This window comes from Mus caroli, chromosome 9, assembly GCF_900094665.2.
Source record: "Mus caroli chromosome 9, CAROLI_EIJ_v1.1, whole genome shotgun sequence".
In the NCBI taxonomy this organism is placed as follows: domain Eukaryota; kingdom Metazoa; phylum Chordata; class Mammalia; order Rodentia; family Muridae; genus Mus; species Mus caroli.
In genome coordinates this window covers 15,503,584-15,526,341 of record NC_034578.1, presented here as the reverse complement: position 1 = coordinate 15,526,341, position 22,758 = coordinate 15,503,584, and the positions used below count along the sequence as shown (strand labels likewise).

General features: G+C 38.4%; 1 protein-coding gene and 1 pseudogene across 1 annotated transcript; both read left to right on the top strand.

Moving 5' to 3' along the window:
• Nucleotides 1-18,140: 18,140 nt before the first annotated feature.
• On the top strand, nucleotides 18,141-18,263 carry LOC115032055 (annotated as a pseudogene).
• Nucleotides 18,264-21,406: 3,143 nt separating this feature from the next.
• Nucleotides 21,407-22,363, top strand: LOC110301801 (putative gustatory receptor clone PTE38). The gene has a single exon (XM_021172466.1). The coding sequence runs from the start codon at nucleotides 21,425-21,427 to the stop codon at nucleotides 22,361-22,363; it is 939 nt and encodes a 312-aa protein (XP_021028125.1). The 5' UTR covers nucleotides 21,407-21,424.
• The last annotated feature ends 395 nt before the right edge of the window (nucleotides 22,364-22,758 follow it).

Genomic DNA, 22,758 nt, shown 5'->3' with positions numbered 1-22,758 from the left:
TGACTCATTTGTCAAATGTTGAGTTCCACTGTGGGCCAATAGCAGAGAAAGACTTGTCTTTCAAAGGGAAAATAGTTGTCTGCAGATGGTGGTAGATCCTCCTGCCAAAATCCCAAAGGATTCTTCTACCAGTCACATATAGGTGGCTGCCAAAGGCTCTAAACAACATCCTTACCTGCCACTGGCACATCAAGTATCATTGTGTGTGCTGATTAATATGGTCCAACTGGTAGACTAGCTTGCACCTGAAGTGATGAACAGCTTCTGTTGTTCAGGGTCCCACTCAAAGCTAATGCAGATCAAAAAATAGTATAGTAAATTTCTTACATATTTCATACTTGGAAACATCACGACTTATTAGCCAGTGTCAAAGGTAAATATGAATCATATCACCATCAAATTTATTCTTTGAGTACTGCCCATTATGAGTCAGGTAATTATGAACATTGCTTTGTCTATACTGCCCATTATAATAATTAAAATCACCTTGTCTTTGTTGAACCAGTGCTGCCACCTGGAATTTCCTACTTTAGGGTGTAATTAAACACATTGCATTTAATTCGTTGACTGAGCATCATCATGTCTTATTGTAAGTTCTGGCACAAGGAGAGGGGCAAAGACAGAGATGCACAAGTGTGCTTGTGCTTTTTGTCCTGAAGGATTAGTGAAGGGAGAGTCTCTTGATCCTTCCCATTGTGGAGGATTACGCTTTACACAATATACCCCTGCTAGCCTTGCAAATTCTTTGAGCCTTAAAATTCTTTTTTTTTTTTTTTTAGATTTATTTATTGATTATATGTAAGTACACTGTAGCTGTCTTCAGACACTCCAGAAGAGGGAGCCAGATCTCGTTACAGATGGTTATGAGCCACCATGTGGTTGCTGGGATTTGAACTCCGGACTTCGGAAGAGCAGTCGGGTGCTCTTACCCACTGAGCCATCTCACCAGCCCGAGCCTTAAAATTCTTTCATCAACACTAAAAAGCTGGATATCAGGAATCTCTAAATCCTTTGTAGTAGGCAAACTTTTGACAAATTCAAAATTTGAAAGCTTTTTATCTGTGTGAGTTTTCACATTAAAGCTAGAACCTCTGCTGAGCAGGGTCATATCAAATTCAATCTCACCTACTTTTATGTTTCTTTCTCCATTATTCCACACCCTTAAATTTCACTTCTACATATATTATTCAGGCTTCTGTTTAATATCAGCAAAGTCAGTAATCTCTTTAATTGTATAGTGCACTACTATTTTTCTTCTAGCAGTCTGCTTATCCTTCAATCTTTTTGAACATCTAGAGATAGACCCTGAGGGACAACATTAATATTGACTTTCCTGGCATATTCTTCAGGAAAAGTCACTGCTAGTTAAGCAGACAACAAAAGACTAGTTTTCTGAGTACAAAGCTGGAAAGTCAATATTTCTGGAGTAGGGGTGGGGATGCATCATTTGCTGAGGATAAAGAAACTACTTTCTCAATGTAAAATTGTTTGAAAATCTGAAGGTTCAAAGTTCTTGTCCCCAATAGGGCTCTTCCACACATGTACATTCCAAGATATAGTCCCTATTCTTTCCAGTTACTACCCTGGTTTACTTACCAAAAGCATCTTGTGTATGAATTTTCATTGAAATTTAGTCCATTTGAAAATTAGGAGTTCAATTTGATTTTCTCCAACCTGAGTTTTGCGTCTCCTGGCATGAAGATTCTCTTTCGTGGACTATATTAAAAACCTTTAGACTGTTTATGTGCATCTGGAGCCAGCCAGTTTAATCAGAGCTTATTTGATGGCCATTGCCACCTTAACCTGGGATGCTACATGTTGGTAAATTTTAATATAGAACACATTTTTTGATTTGTTAATTTGACAATAGCCTCTGGGAATAACAAACCAGCAGCATTGGTTTTCTTATCTTTTTGCTGAAATTATTAAAAGTTTTACACAGAGGGTCACCAAAATTTTTGCACCTTACAGTTCGTTAATTAGGAGAATCAAATTCACTTGTCTCCTTAAGTTTTAAAAATAGTTTTTGCCATGTATTTTCAGAACTCTTCCAGTTTCTAAGAAAGGATTCAATAACTGGAGAGGCTTCAGTCACTGTGCATGTCTTTAAATTAGAATGCACATTTCAGGTACTTAAAAATTATGTTTATAATTTTTGTTGCTTTAGCTTCATTTTGGGTATCAAAATTTGTCTTAGTTAACTAGATAACTGTCTCTAGAGGAACATAATCTATACAACACACTCACACACATTTACAAACTATATATATGTATATGTATATAATGTATATATATGTATATAGGCTGTTGTCCAATTAGTTTAACTTTGTCAGTTTACCAATAGAAGATCCAAGAATCCAGTAGTTGTTTAATCCTTGAGACACGATCTCTTAGCTATTCACACATATATTTCAGAATCCTATAGAAGTAGACTTTAAAGGCAGTTCAGTATGGGAAAGAATTTTATTAATCAGGAAAAAAACAAAGAAACAAACAAAAAACAAAAAACAAGAGCTTCTTTCTTATATGTTCTTTATATAAACTACTACAAAAAGCTATGGTACAAATATAAGGTGAATAATCCCATCTCAAATTATCTGAATTCAGTGTGGATCTTCTTAATTCAAATGACTTAATTAAGAAAAACACTTCATAAGTGTGCCCAGCCACTTGAGATTTAGTTATTTCCGGTATAGTCAAGTCAATAACCAAGTGTAAAATTTTATGGGAAATATGGCTTTTGTAAAGTCTCTTTTATGAATGTAGGTACCCTTGCCTTTCTCTTGGTGGATTTTTACTTTGATGAATACAAAGTGTCCTTCTTCATTTATCTTGATATAACTTTTAGTTGAAAGTCTATTTTATTGGATATTAGAATGGCAACTCCAGCTTTTTTTCTTGGGACCATTTGCTTGGAAGACTTTTTTTTTTTTTTAATAGCCTTTTACTTTGAGGTAGTGTCTTTCTTTGTTATTGAGGTGTGTTTCTTGTATGCAGCAAAATGCTGGATCCTCTTAGCATATCTAGTCTGTTAGCTGATGTTTTTATAGGTGAGTTGAGTCCATTAATATTGAGAGATATTAAGGACAGATGATTGGTAGTTCCTGTTACATTTATTTTTGTAGGTGGCATTAAGTGATTCTCTCTTCTTTGCTTTGTTGTGGGATGATTAATATCATGTTTTTTTCCTTTGGTGTAGGTACCCTCTTTTTGTTGGAGTCTTCCTTCTTGAATCCTCCATAGGGCTGGGTTTGTATCTAAATATTGTTTGAATTTGTTTTTGTCCTGGAATATTTTGGTTTTTTTTTTCATCGATGTTGATTGATGGCTTTGTTGTATATAGCTCTCAGAGACTGAACCACCAATTAAAGAGCACACACAGGCTGGACATAGGCCTCCCTGCACATATGTAGCAGATGTGCAACTTGGTCTTCATATTGATCATGAAGTGTGGAGTGTGGGATATTTTAAAACCTGTCTCTAGCTAGGCTGCTTTGTCTGGTCTCAGTGGGGGAGGATGCACCTAGTCTCACAAAGTCCTGATATGTGAGGTTTGGGGAATACCCAGGGGGTTCCACCCTCTCAAAAGAGAAGGAGGGGAGGATTGTCGAAGGCATTAACCTGGAGTGGGGACAGTGATGTAAAGTGAATTCATTAGAAACAATTCCTAATTTAAGCTTAAAAAAAAAGGAAACTTTGGGACTTTGAATATGACTTTGAATGTCATAAATCACTGAATTTGACATGGTTCTCTGCCTTAGTCTGACCTATGAAAGACAAATTTCATTTTCTCATTTTTATAAAGGTAGCAACTGTGGAAATACTGGGGGATGTTTCAGAGAAAAGGAGTAAGTAGGAAAAAGTGACATGCATTGGGTTATGTCACATTGTGAACCCCTGAAATTATGAACTGTAAAAACCTTGTTACAGTTTGGCTCAGTCCTAACACACATCTTTAAATCAAGTGTCTATTATTTACTGTAAGAAAGTACTTGTGGGGTGTCTCAGCCTTTTAAAATATTTTTTACTAAGTTTTTTTTTTAAGATTTATGTATTTTATTTATATGAGTACACTGTAGCTGTCTTCAGACACACCAGAAGAGGGCATCAGATTCCATTATAGATGGTTGTGAGCCACCATGTGTTTTCTGGGAATGGAACTCAGGACCTCTGGAAGAGCACTAGGAGCTCTTAACCACTGAGCCATCTCTCCAGCCTCTGCCTCAGCCTTAAACACCTTTAATCCTATAGCTAAATAAAGTAACCTAAGATCAAGAGACAGATCAAGCAAGCACCTGACAGGAAGGGAATATAGTGAATAGAAAGGAGGGACATTGAAAGACAAAGTTTTTCCAGTTTACAATCTTAGGTTTTACAGTGTGAACAAATATCATGCAAAAGACTTAATATAGGGGCTTGTGGTGGACTTCCTATCAGTTTAGCTTTTCCTTTTCATTATGTATTAATACTTAGGATGAAAATTGATTGTGAAAGGTTTAAAGAAGTAGGAAAATAGAACAGAGGATATAACAACTCTAAGGTATAATGGCTAAGAAATGGAGACGTATTTTCAAAGTCCAATGAATAACCCTGATAGTACAGTGTTTTACTATGAAAAGAAGGAAGGAAATATACACAGAGAAAAGGCATAAACTTATAGCAAAGAAGGCAATATAATACTAACGTCACCTTAATCTGTTTTACACAAATAAGTCACATACAATATTTTCATAATTATATTACATGTTTTATATTATCTACCTGTCTGTCTATCTATCTATCTATCTATCTATCTATCTATCTATCTATCTATCTATCTACCTCTGTGAATTTTATAAGTGTAAAGTTTAAATGAAATAATATTCTCAGTAAAACTATGTATCAAATAGCTATAAATATATAAATTTAAGCAAAAATAAACCTTTATTAAAATCATACTGTCATTGTTGATTGCTCATGTCTAAAATCTGGAAGATTAAAATACATCTACTATTGAAAGCTTAAGTCTAATACAAAATCCAGTTGAATTCATACTAAATATGGGGTGTACTTTCTTCCATTATTATATGTGCATAAGCAACCCTGAACCTCAATATATTATAAAATTTCTACCTTACAACCCTGTGGTACACTTGTTAATGAACTTCACATATACATTCCCCTCAAGAACCTTATTTGAACTGTAATATATCCATAAACATCATATTTGATGTCATAGGTTATATTAATATTTGTAATGAATGAATAAAATTAATTTAATGTGAATATTTTTTTGTTTCATACTATACATTTTGTGTTCATTAATATTAGTAGTATTATATGAGAAATGTCTATGCTCATTTTGACACACATTTTATTTACACATTTGTTCACCTTAGAGTGTATTCTGCTTTCTATAAAACATCTATATTAGCCTCAGTCCCACTAGGGAGAGAGAAGAAAGCAATCACAAGTGGGGAAGAAGGGAGGGAGGGAGGGAGGGAGAGAGGGAGGGAGGGAGAGACTTGGGAGGAATTGTGGATGGTGTGGGGGGCAGTGGGGATAGAGGGAAACCTGATCTGATATAAATTTAAAAAATGAAAAAAAAAATCCACATTAGCAATGTCAAACTAAACATGAAATGTTATCTCAAAAAATTTCAATGCAGTTGCTCATATGGGGACAAGGAGGGTAATAAACAAATGAAAAAATAACACTTATACATAATGCATATTTTAAAATGCTATTAGAAATTAAAACCTATCCAAAGCTAATTTGTCAATTTAAATTATAAAATCTTGAAGGTGATTTCTTGTTTCTTTATAAGTTTTCTGTTTATAGTATTTATGTTTGGTGCTGTAAAGACATAGAGTTCAGTAACACAAGAATTCTGTGTGTTTTCCTACACTATTCTTTCTTTTACAGAGTCAAGCCACTTTGTACACCAGGTAGATTTTGTCAAGAAAAATATGTTGCATATCCTATAAAAGCTAGAAGGGAGAAGAATATTGCTGTAGTTTGTGTTGGGGAACAGTTGTTGTTGTTGCTAAAATTTCCATGTGGGTTTAGAATAATTTAATACAATTACAAAAGAAAGCCCCAAATACAATATATATTTGAGAAAAACAAGAGGGCAGGAGAAATATAAATTCCAATAGCTTCTAGGAGGATAAGAGGTGGGGTTATGTTCTCTAAGTGAGGAACAGATGTCAAAGATGTTAGCTCTGGGATTATACAAGTTAGACAGGCATCTTCTCCAGAAAATAAAAGCTATTCTTTAACCAAAACAATGAAGGTCTTCTGTCTCTCTAAAGGAATTGAGACTGTGTGGATGTGGTGAAGGGCACTTGAGGTTTTACAGGGCAGAACGGGGGGTTTTGATGGTAGAAAATTCCATCTGTAAGTCAACATCTGTAAGACTGTCCTGCAGTTTCAAACTGGTATACATCACTCAAAGAGGAATGTTAGTGCTCTTATCAGAGGAGTTCCACAACCTAACAGCACATAACTGCTGTCAGTGAAGTAAACTATCCTATCTAGACCTTCTGAAACTAATGAGGCTTTTAGTTCATTAGCCCTTCAAGAAGAAATGTAAAAAAGCCAAGTGGGTTGATAAAATCCTGCTTAGGTTTATGGACTGTATCCAGTCAGAAGGTAAAGAAAAGAAAGGAAAACCATGCTTAGTGGTTGGCCCCAGGTCTGCATTCAGAAGACCACTTCCAGACCCCAAAGTTTAGTGGCAAAGGATTTCTCATAGACACTTGGTTAGAAATAGGAATATGTATAGCTTATTAAGAAAGTAAAAGCACTACCCCAAGCAAGTGTTGGTTAGTACACTGAGGTTAAAATTGTCAAAGATGTATTGGGTCCTGAAGTGAATATACATTCATAGAAAATTTACATAGACATCACATTTATACATCAAATATTTTCTCACATAGGCTTAGTTCCTTAGATGAAGGATTGCTTCCAATCTTCCACTGCACAGTGGTTTGTGCATGCTCTGCTTTATGAAGCCTAGCTTGAAAATGATTCCCAGTGTTTCTCTGGCAACTGTTGTCTTTCATATATTAATCATATGTTTCAGTCTCTAGTAGTTGTAAGCAGTCCGTGGCCTACATGAACTGGGTACTCTTGAAAGGCAGGCTGGGGCTGAAAAAGAGACTAGACGGGGAGAGAAATAAAGACGCCAAGACAAAAGTACTCTGTTCAAGGCACTTTAAAGTTTACTTTAAGAGTCTAAGCTTATATAGGGGTAGGCCCATACCCCCTCCAGTCCATCCTTGATGCCTGGAGCCAGCCTGTAGGCGACATGTGGGATAGGATGTGTCTCCAGAATGTCTCAAGGGTGTCTCAGCAGGCAGCAGAATCTTGGCAAAGAGCAGTGGCAGTTGACACATTAAAAGAAACCAGCCAAGTCAGAAAGCTGCACCGCAGGTGTTCCCACCTCAGTGGCAATAAGGTCTGCACCAGCCTGCTTCAGGCTGGGGGAGGCTACAAGTCTCTAGTGCCTTCATCACATCATCACATAGAAATGAGCACCATATAAAGTTATAGACATAATCTTTTGATTTTTCCTATTATGAACACATTTACTCAATCATCACAATGACCTCCATAAATATACACAATTTTTATACATCAGTGTCTTTAATAAGTTAAGGAAGTAAGCCCCAGCCTGTATTTAGATACTCAGCATCAGCAGCCAGGTAATTATCCCCAACCAAATGGAACAATCACACCTTTTAAAAAGTACTTGCCCTCTCTTACATTTTTGGTAGTTAGTCTAGGTCTTCATGTGGGACCCTAACAATTGCAGCAGGGACTCTTTATGACACTTGCCTGTCTTTGGATTCCTTTCCCCTAACTCAGATGCCTTATCTATGCAGAAATAGGAGAAGATGCTCCTAGTTGTACTGCAATTTGATATGCCAAGGCAGATTGATGACCATGGGAGGCATCCCATTCTTTGAGGAAAAAGGAAGGGGAGATGGGGAAAGGGGAGGTGAGAGGGAGGGACTGGGAGGAGAGGAGTAAGGGGAAAATGTAAAGTAAATATATTAATCAATTAAGGGGGGGGTCCCTGCAATCATTGTCAATTCTCTTACTCTCAATCTACTCAGCTTTTTCATTCTTTTTATCCCTCTTTCTGTCTCTCTTTCCCCTCCATTTTTTGCTCATAGGCAGCATTATATAGCTCACCCAGTAAATCTATTGTATGTGGTCTTTTATAATCTTTGCAGCATTCCTTAGCCCCTCCAATCTCCCAAAGTACTTCAGCAGCAGTGTAATAATTGTCCCTGTGTTTCGGTAGGATATTCTGGTGTGTGCACACACACCACCCTCATGTGTCCAAGCCACATTCCTACAATAGCCCTCATCTCCAACCCATCTGTAACACAAACACACTTTCAGGCTCATCTCTTCCTGTGGATCCTATCTAACAGGGGCAATTAGTAAGTTTCCCACCTGGTTAATGTGAAGGCTTCCCTGAGTCTGAAGGAATGATTTTTTTAGCATCCTATGTCCCTCCAGTATTCTTGGAGATTGAGGTACCCCAGCCATTGTCTGTCATGCTATGGGTGACTCTCTTCATTAGCAATACCTCTGACTATTATCTTTAGAGAAGCTTCATTTTTTAGTTTAGATTTTGCTTCATTCATTCATTCAATATTTGTGGTACCAGGTAGAGTTTGTAAACTGACTTTGGCTGGCTCAGACACTGACCCTCATCCAGTAGGTGGTAAGCAACTAAATAGCTTATGCTTTTCTTGTTTGGTTCCCCTGACCCTTGGGGATAACTTGGACTTCAGTATGGGACAGTGGACCATGCCAGGAAACTTGGTAAGGTTAAGCAAGTTTAGAGTGCCTGGCACCTAGGCACTCACCTGAGACAATAGGCAGCTCCCTGATCTTTACTAGATTCTTGTCCTGGAGTATGTGTCACACTTCAAACAAAGGAAATGTGACCTGTGATCATGCAGCCCAGAACAGTTCACTATGTTAATGAGTTATCTAGAGGCCCCTGATGATTTAGCCTATGAGCGTCTCTCTCCAGACATTCCTTCTTGTAAAAGGTATTTAATCTCTGGTTTACCCTGAGGAGGTGATATGTATCCATTTTCTATGATGAACAATCAATAAGCAATTTGGAAACAAGGACTGTCTCTTTTTCCAAGAATCACCATGAGGAGCATGGAGAAGGCATTTGCCTGTGGTGCTGTGCTGCCTAAGCGTCCCATAGAAGGCCCCTTTGCTCTCCCAGACAATCACCTAAGCTAAGGTAAGGACTTTCAGCTTCTGGCCCCAGGTTCATTGTTAGTTCACAGACCCAGCCCATTCCCAACTCTCCAAGACTCAGTGTCTGGATTTCCAGGAGTTCGAGAGCTCCCAGTCGCAGGTTCCTCATCACAGGCCTGTAGAACCTGGACCATTTGTTTCCCACTCCATGCAGTTTCCAGTGGTAACTAGATGCCCAGGAAGATATTTTTTGGTTTTTGTTTTTCCTTGTTTGGTTGGTTGGTTTGATTTTAGTGTGTGTGTGTGTTTTATGTATTTTTGTTTTTGTTTTCCCCAAACACTGTGTAAGTGTCTAGTCTTTAAATTGCAGTTGATAGATCTGTAATTTTTCTGCAAAGTTGGAGCCTGAGCTGCGCCTAGTAGGAGAGTGAAAATAAACAAAGGATCAGGCAAGCTGCAGTGTGCACATACCCAGCACACACCTGTTCTGGCCTGTATCTTCTGATCCAAAACAAGCTTCCTAAGGTATGTATGGCTCATTTTTGCACTCAGGTGGATGCCTCCCTTCTCTCTTCCTCCCTCCATTTTTCTCCAGTCCACCAGGAGCTGCAGTCCCATCTTTGGCAGCCTAAAACTTTGTATTTTTTCTTAGTTCCTCACATTCAAAGCTACCTGCAGAATCTCTATTTGTGCTTTTCTTTTCCTATACTTTGCAAGTTTCCTTTCTTCTGGAAGCTTCTAGCAGTACTTCTCAGTTCTTGGTTGTTACTTCTTGTCACTCAACTGATCCTCTTGTTTTATGCATAAGTATCTCTGGATCCTGTAGCCAGCTTCTATGTTGCTAGGGCTCCCATCATTAGGACAACTTTCTCTTTTAGTTCTGGCCTTCTACACCCATTTGGGCCTTCTAAAGACAAATTTCCTTTCTCCTGAAGTCTCCTGGCTGTCTCTGGTCCAGGCTGCAGTCCTGCAGCTTCAGCTCCCACTTCCTTCTTGGAGAATTATATATACCAATCAGAAATATTGGAGACATGTTGTTGTGACATTTGTATATAAAGAGATACAATGTTCTTCTTTTTCTATGCCAAAGCTGGTTTATATATCCATGGAAGGCCTCCCCTTTTCTTAGAAGGTGAGGAGGGGTGGTTGGGGGAAAAGAGGGTGAGAGAAACAAACTTAGAGGAGAGGGAGAAGAGAAAGCTGTGGTTCTGCATGAAGTCCATTTTGTGATGCTCTCTGTCTTCTTCAGTGGATTCAGATTTTATTTCAATAGCTTAGCCTCAGTACAGATCATTGGCAAAAATATGGTCAAGTATATTTCTAGCTGCTTATAAATCATAACAATTGCTGTTGCACAGATAAGTGAACCCCAAAATCTTATATATAAATGTCCTTTGATCTATACTTCTCTACTTTTCACTTTTAAAAATATTTTATCTGTACAACTCTGTACTCTTAAAAAAAAAAAAAAAAAGCCCTGATGATTATGCTGTAAACTCTCATGTCAGGATTTTTAAGAGTTCATTAGGTAGGGTTTAAAACTCTGTAAAATTTTAAGAAAATTTGTTTTTAAATTTGGATCAAAAGGCCAATAATTAAGTACTATATGTGGGTATGTGTATGTGATGTAACACTTGAATAGTGTGTGGGTGGGGGGAGAGAAAGAGAGAGAGAGAGAGAGAGAGACTTAGAATCAACTCTCTGTCTCTGTGTATGTATTTATGTAAGTTGGAATCAACTTTCACTCTCATTTAAAAAAAATAAATCTACTAGGAAAACATGATTTTATTTATTTATTTATTTATTTATTTATTTATTTATTTATTTATTTATTTATTTTTGGTTATTTGAGACAGGGTTTCTCTGTATAGCCCTGGTTGTCCTGGAGCTCACTCTGTAGACCAGGCTGGCCTCAAACCCAGAAATCTGCCTGCCTCTGCCTCCAAAGTGCTGGGATTAAAGGCATGTGCCACCACTGCCTGACTAATCAGAGTTTTAATAATAACTAATCGAGTTCTGATAATCCATTAATCTAGGTCTAGTAAATACTGACTATTATTAACCCAGTCACAGCTCAAGACTTAATTTCCTTTGACTGTCTTCTAAGTTTAGACTTACTAGTGTTTGTCATTTTGTAAAAACATCTGCCTAATCTATATCTATCTAGTCTTCTGGAAACAGGAAAGAGTTTTTGTTTGTTTGTTTGTTTGTTTGTTTGTTTTTTTAGGTACTTTCTTTATTCACATCTCCAGTGCTATCCCAAAAATCCTCCACACCCTCTCCCCCGCTCCTACCCCCACTCCCACTTCCCGGCCCTGGCGTTCCCCTGCGCTGAGGCATATAAAGTCTGCACGACCAATGGGCCTCTCTTTCCACTGATGGCCGACCAGGCCATCCTCTGATACATATGCAGCTAGAGACACGAGCTCCAGGGGCACTGGTTAGTTCATATTGTTGTTCCACCCATAGGGTTGCAGATCCCCTCAGCTCCTTGGGTATTCTCTCTAGCTCCTCCATTGGGGGCCCTGTGATCCATCCAATAGCTGACTGTGAGCATCCACTTCTGTGTTTGCCAGGCGCCAGCTTAGTCTCACAAGAGACAGGAAAGAGCTTTTTACACAAAATCATATTGGGTCCTCAAGCTTTGATGAGTCAAAGGATTGAGTTTACTGCCATTGCTACAATGCAGATTTCAGTACAGATAATGAACAATATCTTAACATATTATTACCATATCAAAACTTATCTCTTTTTGTAACCTTAAAAAATTCAGTAAGCTTCAGGAAATTGACTTGAGTCCACCTCTCATTCATACTGTAAAGGCCCGTGATTTGCAGAATGATGATACCCTGAACTCAGATAGTATGTAAATGCAAAAAAAAAAAAAAGTTATTCTGTAGAATCCAGCGTGCTAGGATTCTACAAGTGAGCTTGAAGTCCCAATTTAAAGCACATTAGGGGAATTCCAGGGTCCAGAACCATTGTCAGGGCATGAGGGCTGGAAACTGTTGCTGAGTAATCCTAGAGTAGGTGAGCTTTATCTTACTCTATCTCTAGGCATTCCAGAACCATTATGGGGGTATAACTGTTACTGAGGAAGTCTGAAAATTACTGCTAAGGGAGTCTAGAAATTGCTTCTGACTCATTGTCCTTGCCCCAGGCCAGGTGGGTGGGCATCCTCTGATATCAAGGCAGTTTCTGACTAGGTGGCTGATGCTTGGGTCTTTTTTTTTTTTTTGTCTAGTAACTTACTTGCCTGAGCTTGCCTGGACTTTGTCCTAGTTTCCTAAACTGTCAATTTGAAGCCAATCTTGGAGACATCTTACCCTTCTCAATATGTACTAGAGATAGAGATGCCAATCAATCTTCCAACTTGCCTATTCTATTTATTTCTAATGATTGGTTACCTTCCTCACTTTCCCTAGTCTTGGTTCTTTCCTCTCCTAAGTATCAAGACCATGGGCCTAAACATTTTAAATGGACACCTAAGGGAAACAAAATTTCTCCCTAAATTCCATTTCTTTATCTTCTACTCCTAACATGGATCTGTTCCAGCAACCTGCAAGATCCAGATGTTCCCTCAAAATTTCTCTCTGGAACAGCATCAAAGATCCAGCCTTACATATTACTTCAACTACTGCCTGCATGTTCATAGCCCTAGTTGGTCCCAGAGACCCTGGACAACAAATGAAAGAGCCTGCTCATCCAGAACCAGGCCAGCACCCCAATTTCTTTGGGCCCACAAAAATGTTAATCGTCTTAGAGAGCAGGATGCAGCTTGAAGAGTACCTTCATTCTTGCCTCAACATCACTCCTTTCCATTTCCTTACTTTTATGATAAACAAAAGGGATGAATGTTAGCCTCAGGCTACCTTCAGTGACTAAGTGCCAGAAACAACATCATCAGCAACCATCAAATTCAACAAGCATATCTTTTAAAAAGTCCCTGCAATCAAGGGCCACTCTTTTGATCTTGTTCTATCAACCTGTCTTTTTCTCCTCTCTGTCCCTCCTTTTCTTTCTCTGTCTTTCTTTCTCCTCCACCCTTACTCAGAGGCTTCCTCTGTATATACCCCAATAATTCTGTCATGTGAAATCTGCTACATTGTGTGATCTTTGCAGTATGTTCCATTCGGCCCAGGTACTTCTACAGTAAAATTCTTATAGAGGCAACCAATAAGTTCTGTTTATATGATATTTGGAAGTACTAAAATGTATTTATATGAGGAAATACCTACTGAAATTTGTAAGGGAAAGTAAAATATCAATACAATAAAATCTAATTGTAAAATCAATGAAAATGTAAATTATTTATAGTGAAAATAGTATTACAAATTTGTTTGGAATCCCACATTTAACTTAAGCAAATGTGAACAGGCTCTTTTTTTTTAACCTTAAGAAATATCAACAAAAAGAGTGAATAGATATAGATAGGAGAGATTCAGAAAATGAGAAAGAGAAACAGTGGAATAATACCTCATTTTGCCTTGTCCCAAATAATCTCACCACATTGCAAGATAAAATATATATCCATATATATGGAGATATATATCTATATCTGTATCTGTATCATCTATATCTGTATCTGTATCTGTACCTATATCTATATCCAGGAAGAACTAATTCAGTCAAAAACTCTTATGGAAAAAGGTATCCTGGATTCATGGAGAATTGGATGAATCTTTCCTGAGCTGAGAAAGGTCATCAACTAAAGTGATAACTGTTTGTGTTGCTTGAAGTATTTGTATCCCTAAGTGCTGAATTCTCAAGATGTTTCATTAACAAAATATTTATTATCATTTTTGCTCAATTAAGCTTAAATCCTCAAGGATCACTACTCACTAACAGAGAACTTCTTGTATGAATGCAGAGACACTGAGAAGCCAAGCAAATCTCATTGTATTTTTATTATTGTTTCTCTCATCTGTATAGAGGCTGAAGGCATTCTATTTATGTTTTTAATGATATTATATTCAATATTATATATTTGTTTATTTACTTATTTATTTTTTATTTATATATTTATTGTGTATGTATGTGTGTGTGTGTGTGCATGTGTGTGTTTGTGTATGTGTGACTGGTGTATGCTTGTTATTGTGTCCCTGTGAAAGTCAAGATTTATATACCTCTCCTATGAGAAATAACACTACACACTTAAAGATTAATTAAAGAAAAGTTACTTAAAAATACTGCATGTCCAACTTTGGGTGATGATCAAAGTATCAAGTTTTTAATAAACACATTTCTAACTTGTATACCCTTATACATTTCACATATTCCCATATCCATAAGCATTTTTCAGGTCCAATGATACAGTTATCCTTAAACTTCTTTCAGATCTTTGCCCCAGGTTATATTTGAACAATTTTTAACAAGTGGGAGATTTCAATTATATCAACTTTGACAGATGAAAAACTTACACATCAAGATTTTTAGAAATATTTCTTAAGTATACAAATATTGTTCTTTTCTGATATTTGTTATCCTGGGTCATCTTGACAGTCTGCAAAAATTATGCTTCTCCTAAAGAGTGGTTCACCAGGACTTCATGATGGTTGTGAGCTTAAGATGCCCCATTGAGCTGCTCATTAGAAGTATATAGAGATAGACCTAAAGGCTGATTGTAATTCAGAGATGTCTCCTTTTATTATGGGAATGGAGACTAATTATAGGTTAATTTTGGAGAACAAACAGACGCAGAAACATTCTCAGCAACCCTAAACTTCATAATTTTATTATTATTATTATTAAACAACTTACTATGGTATAAAATTCTATTTTATGCAACAATATTTCTTATCAATTTTATTGGTATACACTTTATACTAATAATTTATTACTCCCAGATTCTACTTTATTGTTACAATTGATGTAGAAGAAACTCAAAATAATCAATTGATATTATATAGAATTTTTAGTGAAATTGCTTAAGGAAAATTAGGTAACATAAAGTAGAATTTAGCTAAGGGAATTATGCCTCCAAAATACGTCAAAGATAACTAACAGTTCAACCAGAACTGTTAAGAGATGAGTGAAACTTATTGTGGTTTTGTCAAGGTTTGTCCACTAGAACTGTCCAGTCTTAAGTCACATCCAGCTTAAAGCTGAGAAGTAGAGATGGAGTCCAAATACCATTTGATGTCTAGGTTTATTTATTACAATGATAAGAATCGGTTGACAATACACAAATGGAGTAATTGACTCCGAATCAAGTAGTAGAGAGACTCAACTGGCAAGACTCATTACTACAATGACAAGCATCAGTCAACAACACACATGTGTTACTTAACTCAGAAGCAAAGAGCAGAGAGACTCACAGGCAAAGCTCTACTATATAAGTATAGTGTACCTGACTGCTAAACAAATGGCAGAGGGGCTCACAGGCATCGGGTCAATGCTCCCCCAGCCATGGTTAATGCCTGCTCATCCAAGGAAGAGAAGATCATTTGATCACCTCAGTTAAGTGTGGCCTTATTAAATTTAATTCAAAGGTGGGAGAGAGGTTGGAGACCATACCGTGAAAAAGCAAGCCCTTCACAGTCTCCCACCCTAACAAGCCAAATGGCTTTGTGCTAAGGAGCCGATCCTCACCCCCTCCTCTCTGTTCCCTGCCTGTCACCCAAGGCTGTTAAGGAGGATCCACGTGCTCTCCTTTAGTGTTATCTTATTATGGTGCTTTTTAAAATTGAATCCTGACATAGTTAAGTCTTCACCAGAGTTCCAATGTCCTAGTAAGACCTTGAAGCTGACAACTTGAAATTCAGTAGGAATTCAGCAAGGAAGTTACCTATTCAGTAACTAATTAGCATTAAAAAAGACAGAGCCAACAGCTCAGGGCCAGTCTGCAAAATGTTTACTAGGACAGAAAGGACTGTCTTATCCAAATAAGGGTTTACCATGAGAAAAGTTAGAGATTCCCACTGAGACAGGTTTCTTCATTAGGCCCTAAGAATTCAGGCAGAACTAGAGCATAAATAAATTTTGTGCCTCAGCCCAGTCTTTCTTTTTATATTAACAACAGGGAGATGTAACCTCCCCACACCCCTCAGCCTGAAATCAGGCTGATCAGGCTTGACTGTTATTACCAGGAGATCATCAGGGGTGGAGCCTGCCACCCTATCGTTCTGTCACTTCCACTGCTACTACCTGCGGACTAGCCAGAGTATATACGTGGTCACCTGCAGCTGGACTCTGAAGATGATTTGGTGGGAATGGGCACCTCCCCCTTCTTTATAATCCCATGTTCTGAATATTAAAATTGAGCTTTGATCAGGATCTTGTCTTAGCTCCATCCTTTCTCTCGCTGCCTAGATTCCCTCTTTTCTTGCAGATTCCAAGATGCCTTCCAGGCTTGAACAGGGACATGTGAGCTGCTGGCCGACCTCAAAACCCCGGCAATAAAAACACAACACAGTTAATGTGAATACATGCTGTGCACCTAGATTGGGCAGATCTACCACTACACTACCATCTCCCACAGCTTATGAGACCTTTTAGAACTTGTGGTTTCTCCAGATCATGTGCTTCTGCTCCACATTTCTTCTTCCTCCTCCTCCTTCTCTGCATCCTCTCCCTCTTCCATTTTCTCCTTCTTCCCTTTCCTACCTACTGCTCCATCTTCCCTTTTTATCTGCCCAATCATCAGCTCTCCTTTATTTTACAATTTAAGGTGGGAAGCAGGTTTACAGCAAATCACCTGAGTGCTGACTCTTTCCTTGTTCTCAAACACTCACAGGAGAATGGAATTAACATCAAATATAATTAGCCCCAGGGGTATCCTCAACAGGAGATGGCCACGAATCAATGGGAGTTACCTCAGTTATGTCCAAATTGGGGAAATGTAATTTGAAGAGGCCACCTCCTCTACCCAGGCAGGAACCCCAGTGATGTGGTAGAGACACCAATACACCCACAAAACTTCTGACCCAAAATTTATCACGTTTACAATTAGTGCAGGCACAGGGGATGGAACAGAGCATGAAGGAAAGGCCAACCAATAAATGGTCCAACCTGAGACCCATACCATGAGCAAGCACCAATTGTTGACAGTATAGATACACTGTCATGCTTGCAGACAGGAGTCTAGCATGATTGTCCTCTGAGAAGCTCCACTCAACAGTTTATTCAAATGGATACATGTAGATAGTAAATGGAGATTGGACATTCTTATGAATGAATTGGGAAGATTGTAGGCTGAAGAAGATAGGTATTTCACAGGAAGACCAACAAGTCAACTATCCTGAATGCTTGGTGCTCTCAGAGACTGAACTACCAACTAAAGAGGACCCAAAAGAACTTACATGAACTGCTCTTGTATAAAAGAACTGCAGGGACAAAAAGGAAGAAGGAACTGAAGGAAGGGCAGTCCAATTACCTGCTCTACTTGGGATCCATCTCATGGAAGGGCACCAAGGCCTGACACTATTACTGATGCTACAATATGCTTAAAGACAGGATCATGTCATGGCTGTCTCCTAAGAGTCACTACCAGCACCTGATTGAGACAGAAGCAGATACTTGCACCTAACCATTGAATTGGCATAGCTGATGGGCAGAGCAACCCCATAGGAAGACCAGCAGTCTCATCTTTCTCAGATCCCAAGGAGCTCCCAGAGACTGAGCCACCAACACAGGCCAGTCCATTGCTCCTGGCACAAATATAGCAGAGGCTTCCCTGTCTAAGCCTTGGTGGGAAAAGTTGGGCTTAATCCTCAAGAGCCTTGAGGTCTCAGGGAAGGGTGAGGGCTAGTAGGGTCAGGGTAGCACCCTCTTGAAGGCAAGGGGTAGGAGGGACCAAATGGAAGTGGAGGACCAATGGAATGGAGGACCAAAAGTGAGTACAACAACAGAAATATAAACAAACAAACTAATAAAATATTGAAAAAATAAGAATACACATATTTTTAAGTAGGAATCCTTGCCCTGGGAGGCACTGCAGATGTTGCTGCTGTATCACATGTGTGTCAGTATCAGAGAGGATAGAGGTTATGTCTATGCTCAGTGTTCTGATGTATGTACATCTGAATTATTAGTACCCTGACATTTTTCTTAAAATAGAGATCCTGAGATATCGACCTGACCAGTGTGAGGAAGGTCTAGATGGGCTTCTAGAACTGGAAGAAGTAAAGAGACTCAAAGAGCCCCTCCTGAGACCACAGGCCCCAGATGGATATAAGCTGAATTCAGAAGCCATTCACAAGGGGACACTCCACTAGGTCAGACAAAGAACTAACCTTAGAGTATCACCAGACCAGTATAAGAACAGGGAGATAGCCTGAGATGAACGCCAGTCAGTCAGCTTGAGATAATATCTGCCTGACACCATAGTATGCAAGCTATGCAAAGCACTCCTAAAACCACTCCTAAGACAACCTCAGACAGTCAGAGGACCCAGGCATCACTAAGAGGAGCAAGTAAGTGTTGGAGAACAGAAAGACAGAGAGAAACAAAATGATGTGAGCACAAAAAAAAAAAAAAAAAAAAAAAAAAAAAAAAAAAAAAAAAAAAAAAAAAAAAAAAAAAAAAAAAAAGACAGAACTGGAAACCTTGTAGTAAGGTAGTGAGGAGCTGCCTGATTCAACTAGTCAGTGATGCCACTTTAGACTAGCCTGTACTGCCACCAGAATCCTGGTCTGCCATATGGTCTTGCAGCAGTAATTTTCTATTACCATAAAAAACCCAGTGAATGTCTCTGGTCTGTGTTGCCACCTAGGGACATGCTGATAACTAAGGGCTGTATATAACTGGCCCTGTACCTCACCTGAGCATGTAAACATATCAGAAGTCACTTCTAGACAACTTCATTACTGGGAGCAAGATCACCACATTTCTGGTATTTTATATATTAGATAGGAGAACTAGTACTATCACTCATTTCTCTGTGGTGATGTAGATGAGGGAGATATATACCTTTTGCCCATTACCCTTTGGTAGGTGAGAAATCAAGCCCAGTTGTCATGAAAGCAGGAAAGCTGACCCTGTCCTTTATGAGCTGTAGCACTTGGGAGAGCAGACCCAGCACCTTGTCTAGACAGCTCAGGAGAAATTACCCTGAATGTGTTGGTTGTGCTTGAGCTAGCCTATGGGCATGAGTATGGGTGATCCACTCTTGCCTTTTGTCTGTTTTGAGGTAACATTGCTCCTCTCCCTGCCATTTTGCCCTCACCACTGGCAGTAGGTAGGAGAGTTGGCCATGATAAGATCATGAGAACATGAAAGCTGTCTTTGCCCCTCACATGTTGCAGAACTTAAGAGAGCAGAACTTGATGATGGACATGTGGTTAACCATCAGAGTTTGTGAGAATGAAAGAACTGTCCTTGCCTCTTTCCTGCCTTGCAACAGTATGGGCAAGGAAGAGATGTGCTCTACAACACTTGTACTTGCCACCTACAGGAGGTAGGAGAGCTGGCCCTGGATTTATAACCACAATAGGACTAGCCCTGACCCCTCCCTGCTGCAAAACCCAGGAATTTGACTACACACCTTGCTTGTGCAGTACAATAGAGCTGACCCTCAAGGTGAAGTTATATGTGAGTTGGATCTCAAGGGCATGTGCTTCAGACAAGGGAGAGATGTCCTCCTCAATTCCTTCATACAGCCATCTATGGCAGATGGAAGAGATAGCCCTTGGGTCATCAGTGTGTGAGAAATGTCCATGTTTCTCACTGGCTGCAACATTAGGGAGAGCAGGCCCTGAACCTTACCTGGGCAGCAGGGTAGAGTTGGCCATTTGCAGGGGTTGCTGCATAGCCAGCTGGTATGGTGTGAGTGTCTGAGATCCAGTGGGGTGACCATCCCAGATCCCTCCCAGGAGCAGATCCAGGGCTTTGAGTTGGCCTACCCAAGCATCTATCCCATTGATGAACTGTTGGAATGGATGAAGGAGCCAGCCCTACAGATAGATCCAAAACTACAGGATCACCAAGACACAGGGCAAAAATATGATATGCAAGAGGAATCCTAGTCAATTCAAGTATTGACAATGGAGCAGAAGCTAGATGCCTCCTACAAGACTGTGACTCTTTTCAATGAAAATTCCCAAGCAAAGAATTATGAACAAAAGGAAACACTGTGGGTACAGTGTGGCACACTACAGATTTTTTATCTGTTGGGGAGATTGCAAGTATGTGGGGCAGGTATGAGGAAAGAGAAAGAGGATTGGAATTGGGATTCATGATGTGAAATTCACAAAGAATCAATACAAACTTTTAACAAAGTAATCAATTATTCCAATTCAAATTATTATATCAGTTTATTTTCTTTGTAACTTAAGAGCAACAAAGGGATTCATTATAGAAATAATATTCATATTTTAAATGTAAATTCAATAATTCATATAATCAGAAGCAATGATGAGAACCTTGACTTGGGGATGGATCAGGAAACTGATAAGCCTGAATTCTCCCTTTGAGTAGACATGGGCATTAAGGATTTGCACACTTGGGATTATGATGGCGTTGTCATGCTAGTATAATTAAAATACTTGAATACTGAGCCCCAGGGACAGAAAAACTATAGAAGTCTCTCTGTTGTTCCTTTAGGTTTATTATGCCAACCTTAGAACAATATCCAAGCTTTTTCCTACAAATGATACTTCTTAATGAAAAGTCAATTGATCATGCGATGTTTTATGACTTTCACAAGAACACATTTATGATCAACATTCAGGTAAGATGCTTATCATGACTCACTTGAATCTAAGAAGACAACTAAAATCCCTTTAGAAATATATGGGATAGTAGCTGGACTTTATCAGTAGGATAGCACCTTGGTTATTGGTAGGAAGTCTATAAAATATAGATTCAGTAAAGAATCATCTGGAAAGAATATAAAGCTTCTCACTAATCTGTTTTCAACCTGACCCATGCTTATATACATCTGCACTAACGGTTACCAGCCTCCATTGGGTACTCTCAGTAGTATCAATTTCCTGTCAAACAAAACAGTGTTTCTTATAGACCATGATGTTTACTATGAAGTCTTGGAAATTGTGCTTTCTTCATTGTTCATACACTTAGGAGGGATTTTATTAAAGGATTACTTCATAGAAATTCACTAAAGAAGTATCAGAGAATATATGGATTAATACAAGAAATGCATTTACTAATAAATGTGAAGTATAGAATTCAAAGAACAAGGTTATGGAGGTAATGATGCAAGCATCTTACCCTTGCAATTTTCTTTACTTTCAGAGTACTCAGCAACATGGAAACTGTGAATCAAACAATCATATCAGAATTTATTCTTCTGGGGCTTAGTGATGATCCAACACTGCAGCCTTTCATCTTTACCCTGTTCCTGACCATATATCTGATCACCACCTTAGGAAACTTGCTAATCATCCTAGCTGTTAGCTCTGACTCCCAATTACATACACCCATGTATTTTTTTCTCTGTAACCTGTCCTTTAATGACATCTGTTTAATCAATACTACAATCCCAAAGATGTTGGTGAACATTCAGAGGGAGGACCACACCATCACATACACAGCATGCCTCTCTCAAGTCTACCTCATCTTGAATTTTGCTGGTATAGAAAACTGTCTCCTGGCAGTGATGGCATATGACCGCTATGTTGCTATTTGTCACCCTCTGAAGTATACAGTTATCATGAATCAATATGTATGTGCTTTGTTGCTGCTCTTCTCCCTGTTCCTTAGTATTGTGCATGCTTTGTTCCACACTTTGATGGTATTGCTGCTATCTTTCTGTACAGAAATTGAAATCCCCCACTTCTTCTGTGAGCTGGCTCAAATCATCAGACTTGCCTGTTCTGATAATTTTATCAATTATCTGCTAGTTTACACAGTGTCTGTTCTATTTTTTGGTGTTCCTGTTTTTGGGATTATTTTGTCTTATATTCACATTATATCCTCAGTTTTAAAAATGTCATCATTGGGAGGAAAGTATAAAGCCTTTTCAACATGTGGGTCTCATTTGTCAGTTGTGTCCCTGTTCTATGGTACAGGTTTTGGGGTACACATAAGCTCTGCATTTACAGACTCTCCAAAAAAGACTGTAGTGGCTTCAGTGATGTACACTATCATCACTCAGATGTTGAACCCATTTATCTACAGCCTAAGAAACAAAGAGATGAAGAAAGCCTTCAGGAAAATCACTAGTAGGATACCATTTCTTTTGTAATAAATCATTTATATTTCAGCTAAGAAAAACTTTCATAAGACTTTGTGAATCAACATGCTTAGCTCTGATGCTTTTCTAAAGAAAATTCATCTACTATGTTCCTCAGAAGGAGGTCTTTAAACTGAGGTTGTAATTTTAATAAAAACATTTTGTGTAAAATCTGAGAAGTATATAAGAGGTAGACATTATCTTTCATCAAAATTCTAGCAACATTTTGAGAATTATTTACTTCTGATTCCATAGGTAGATACCTGTGAATTGAATACTGGCATCATCTATATAGTACCATATAGAAGTGAATTCCTGTGCACCCTGAAAGTAATGGCTGATAATTGTTTTTATATATTTTGTTGTTATTTAAAATTAAAATATAAGTATATTAGTTTATAGGAAGA

Bases quoted from the DNA above. Each gene is read 5' to 3' on its own strand.
- LOC110301801 (XM_021172466.1), top strand. From the start codon at position 21,425: ATGGAAACTGTGAATCAAACAATCATATCAGAATTTATTCTTCTGGGG.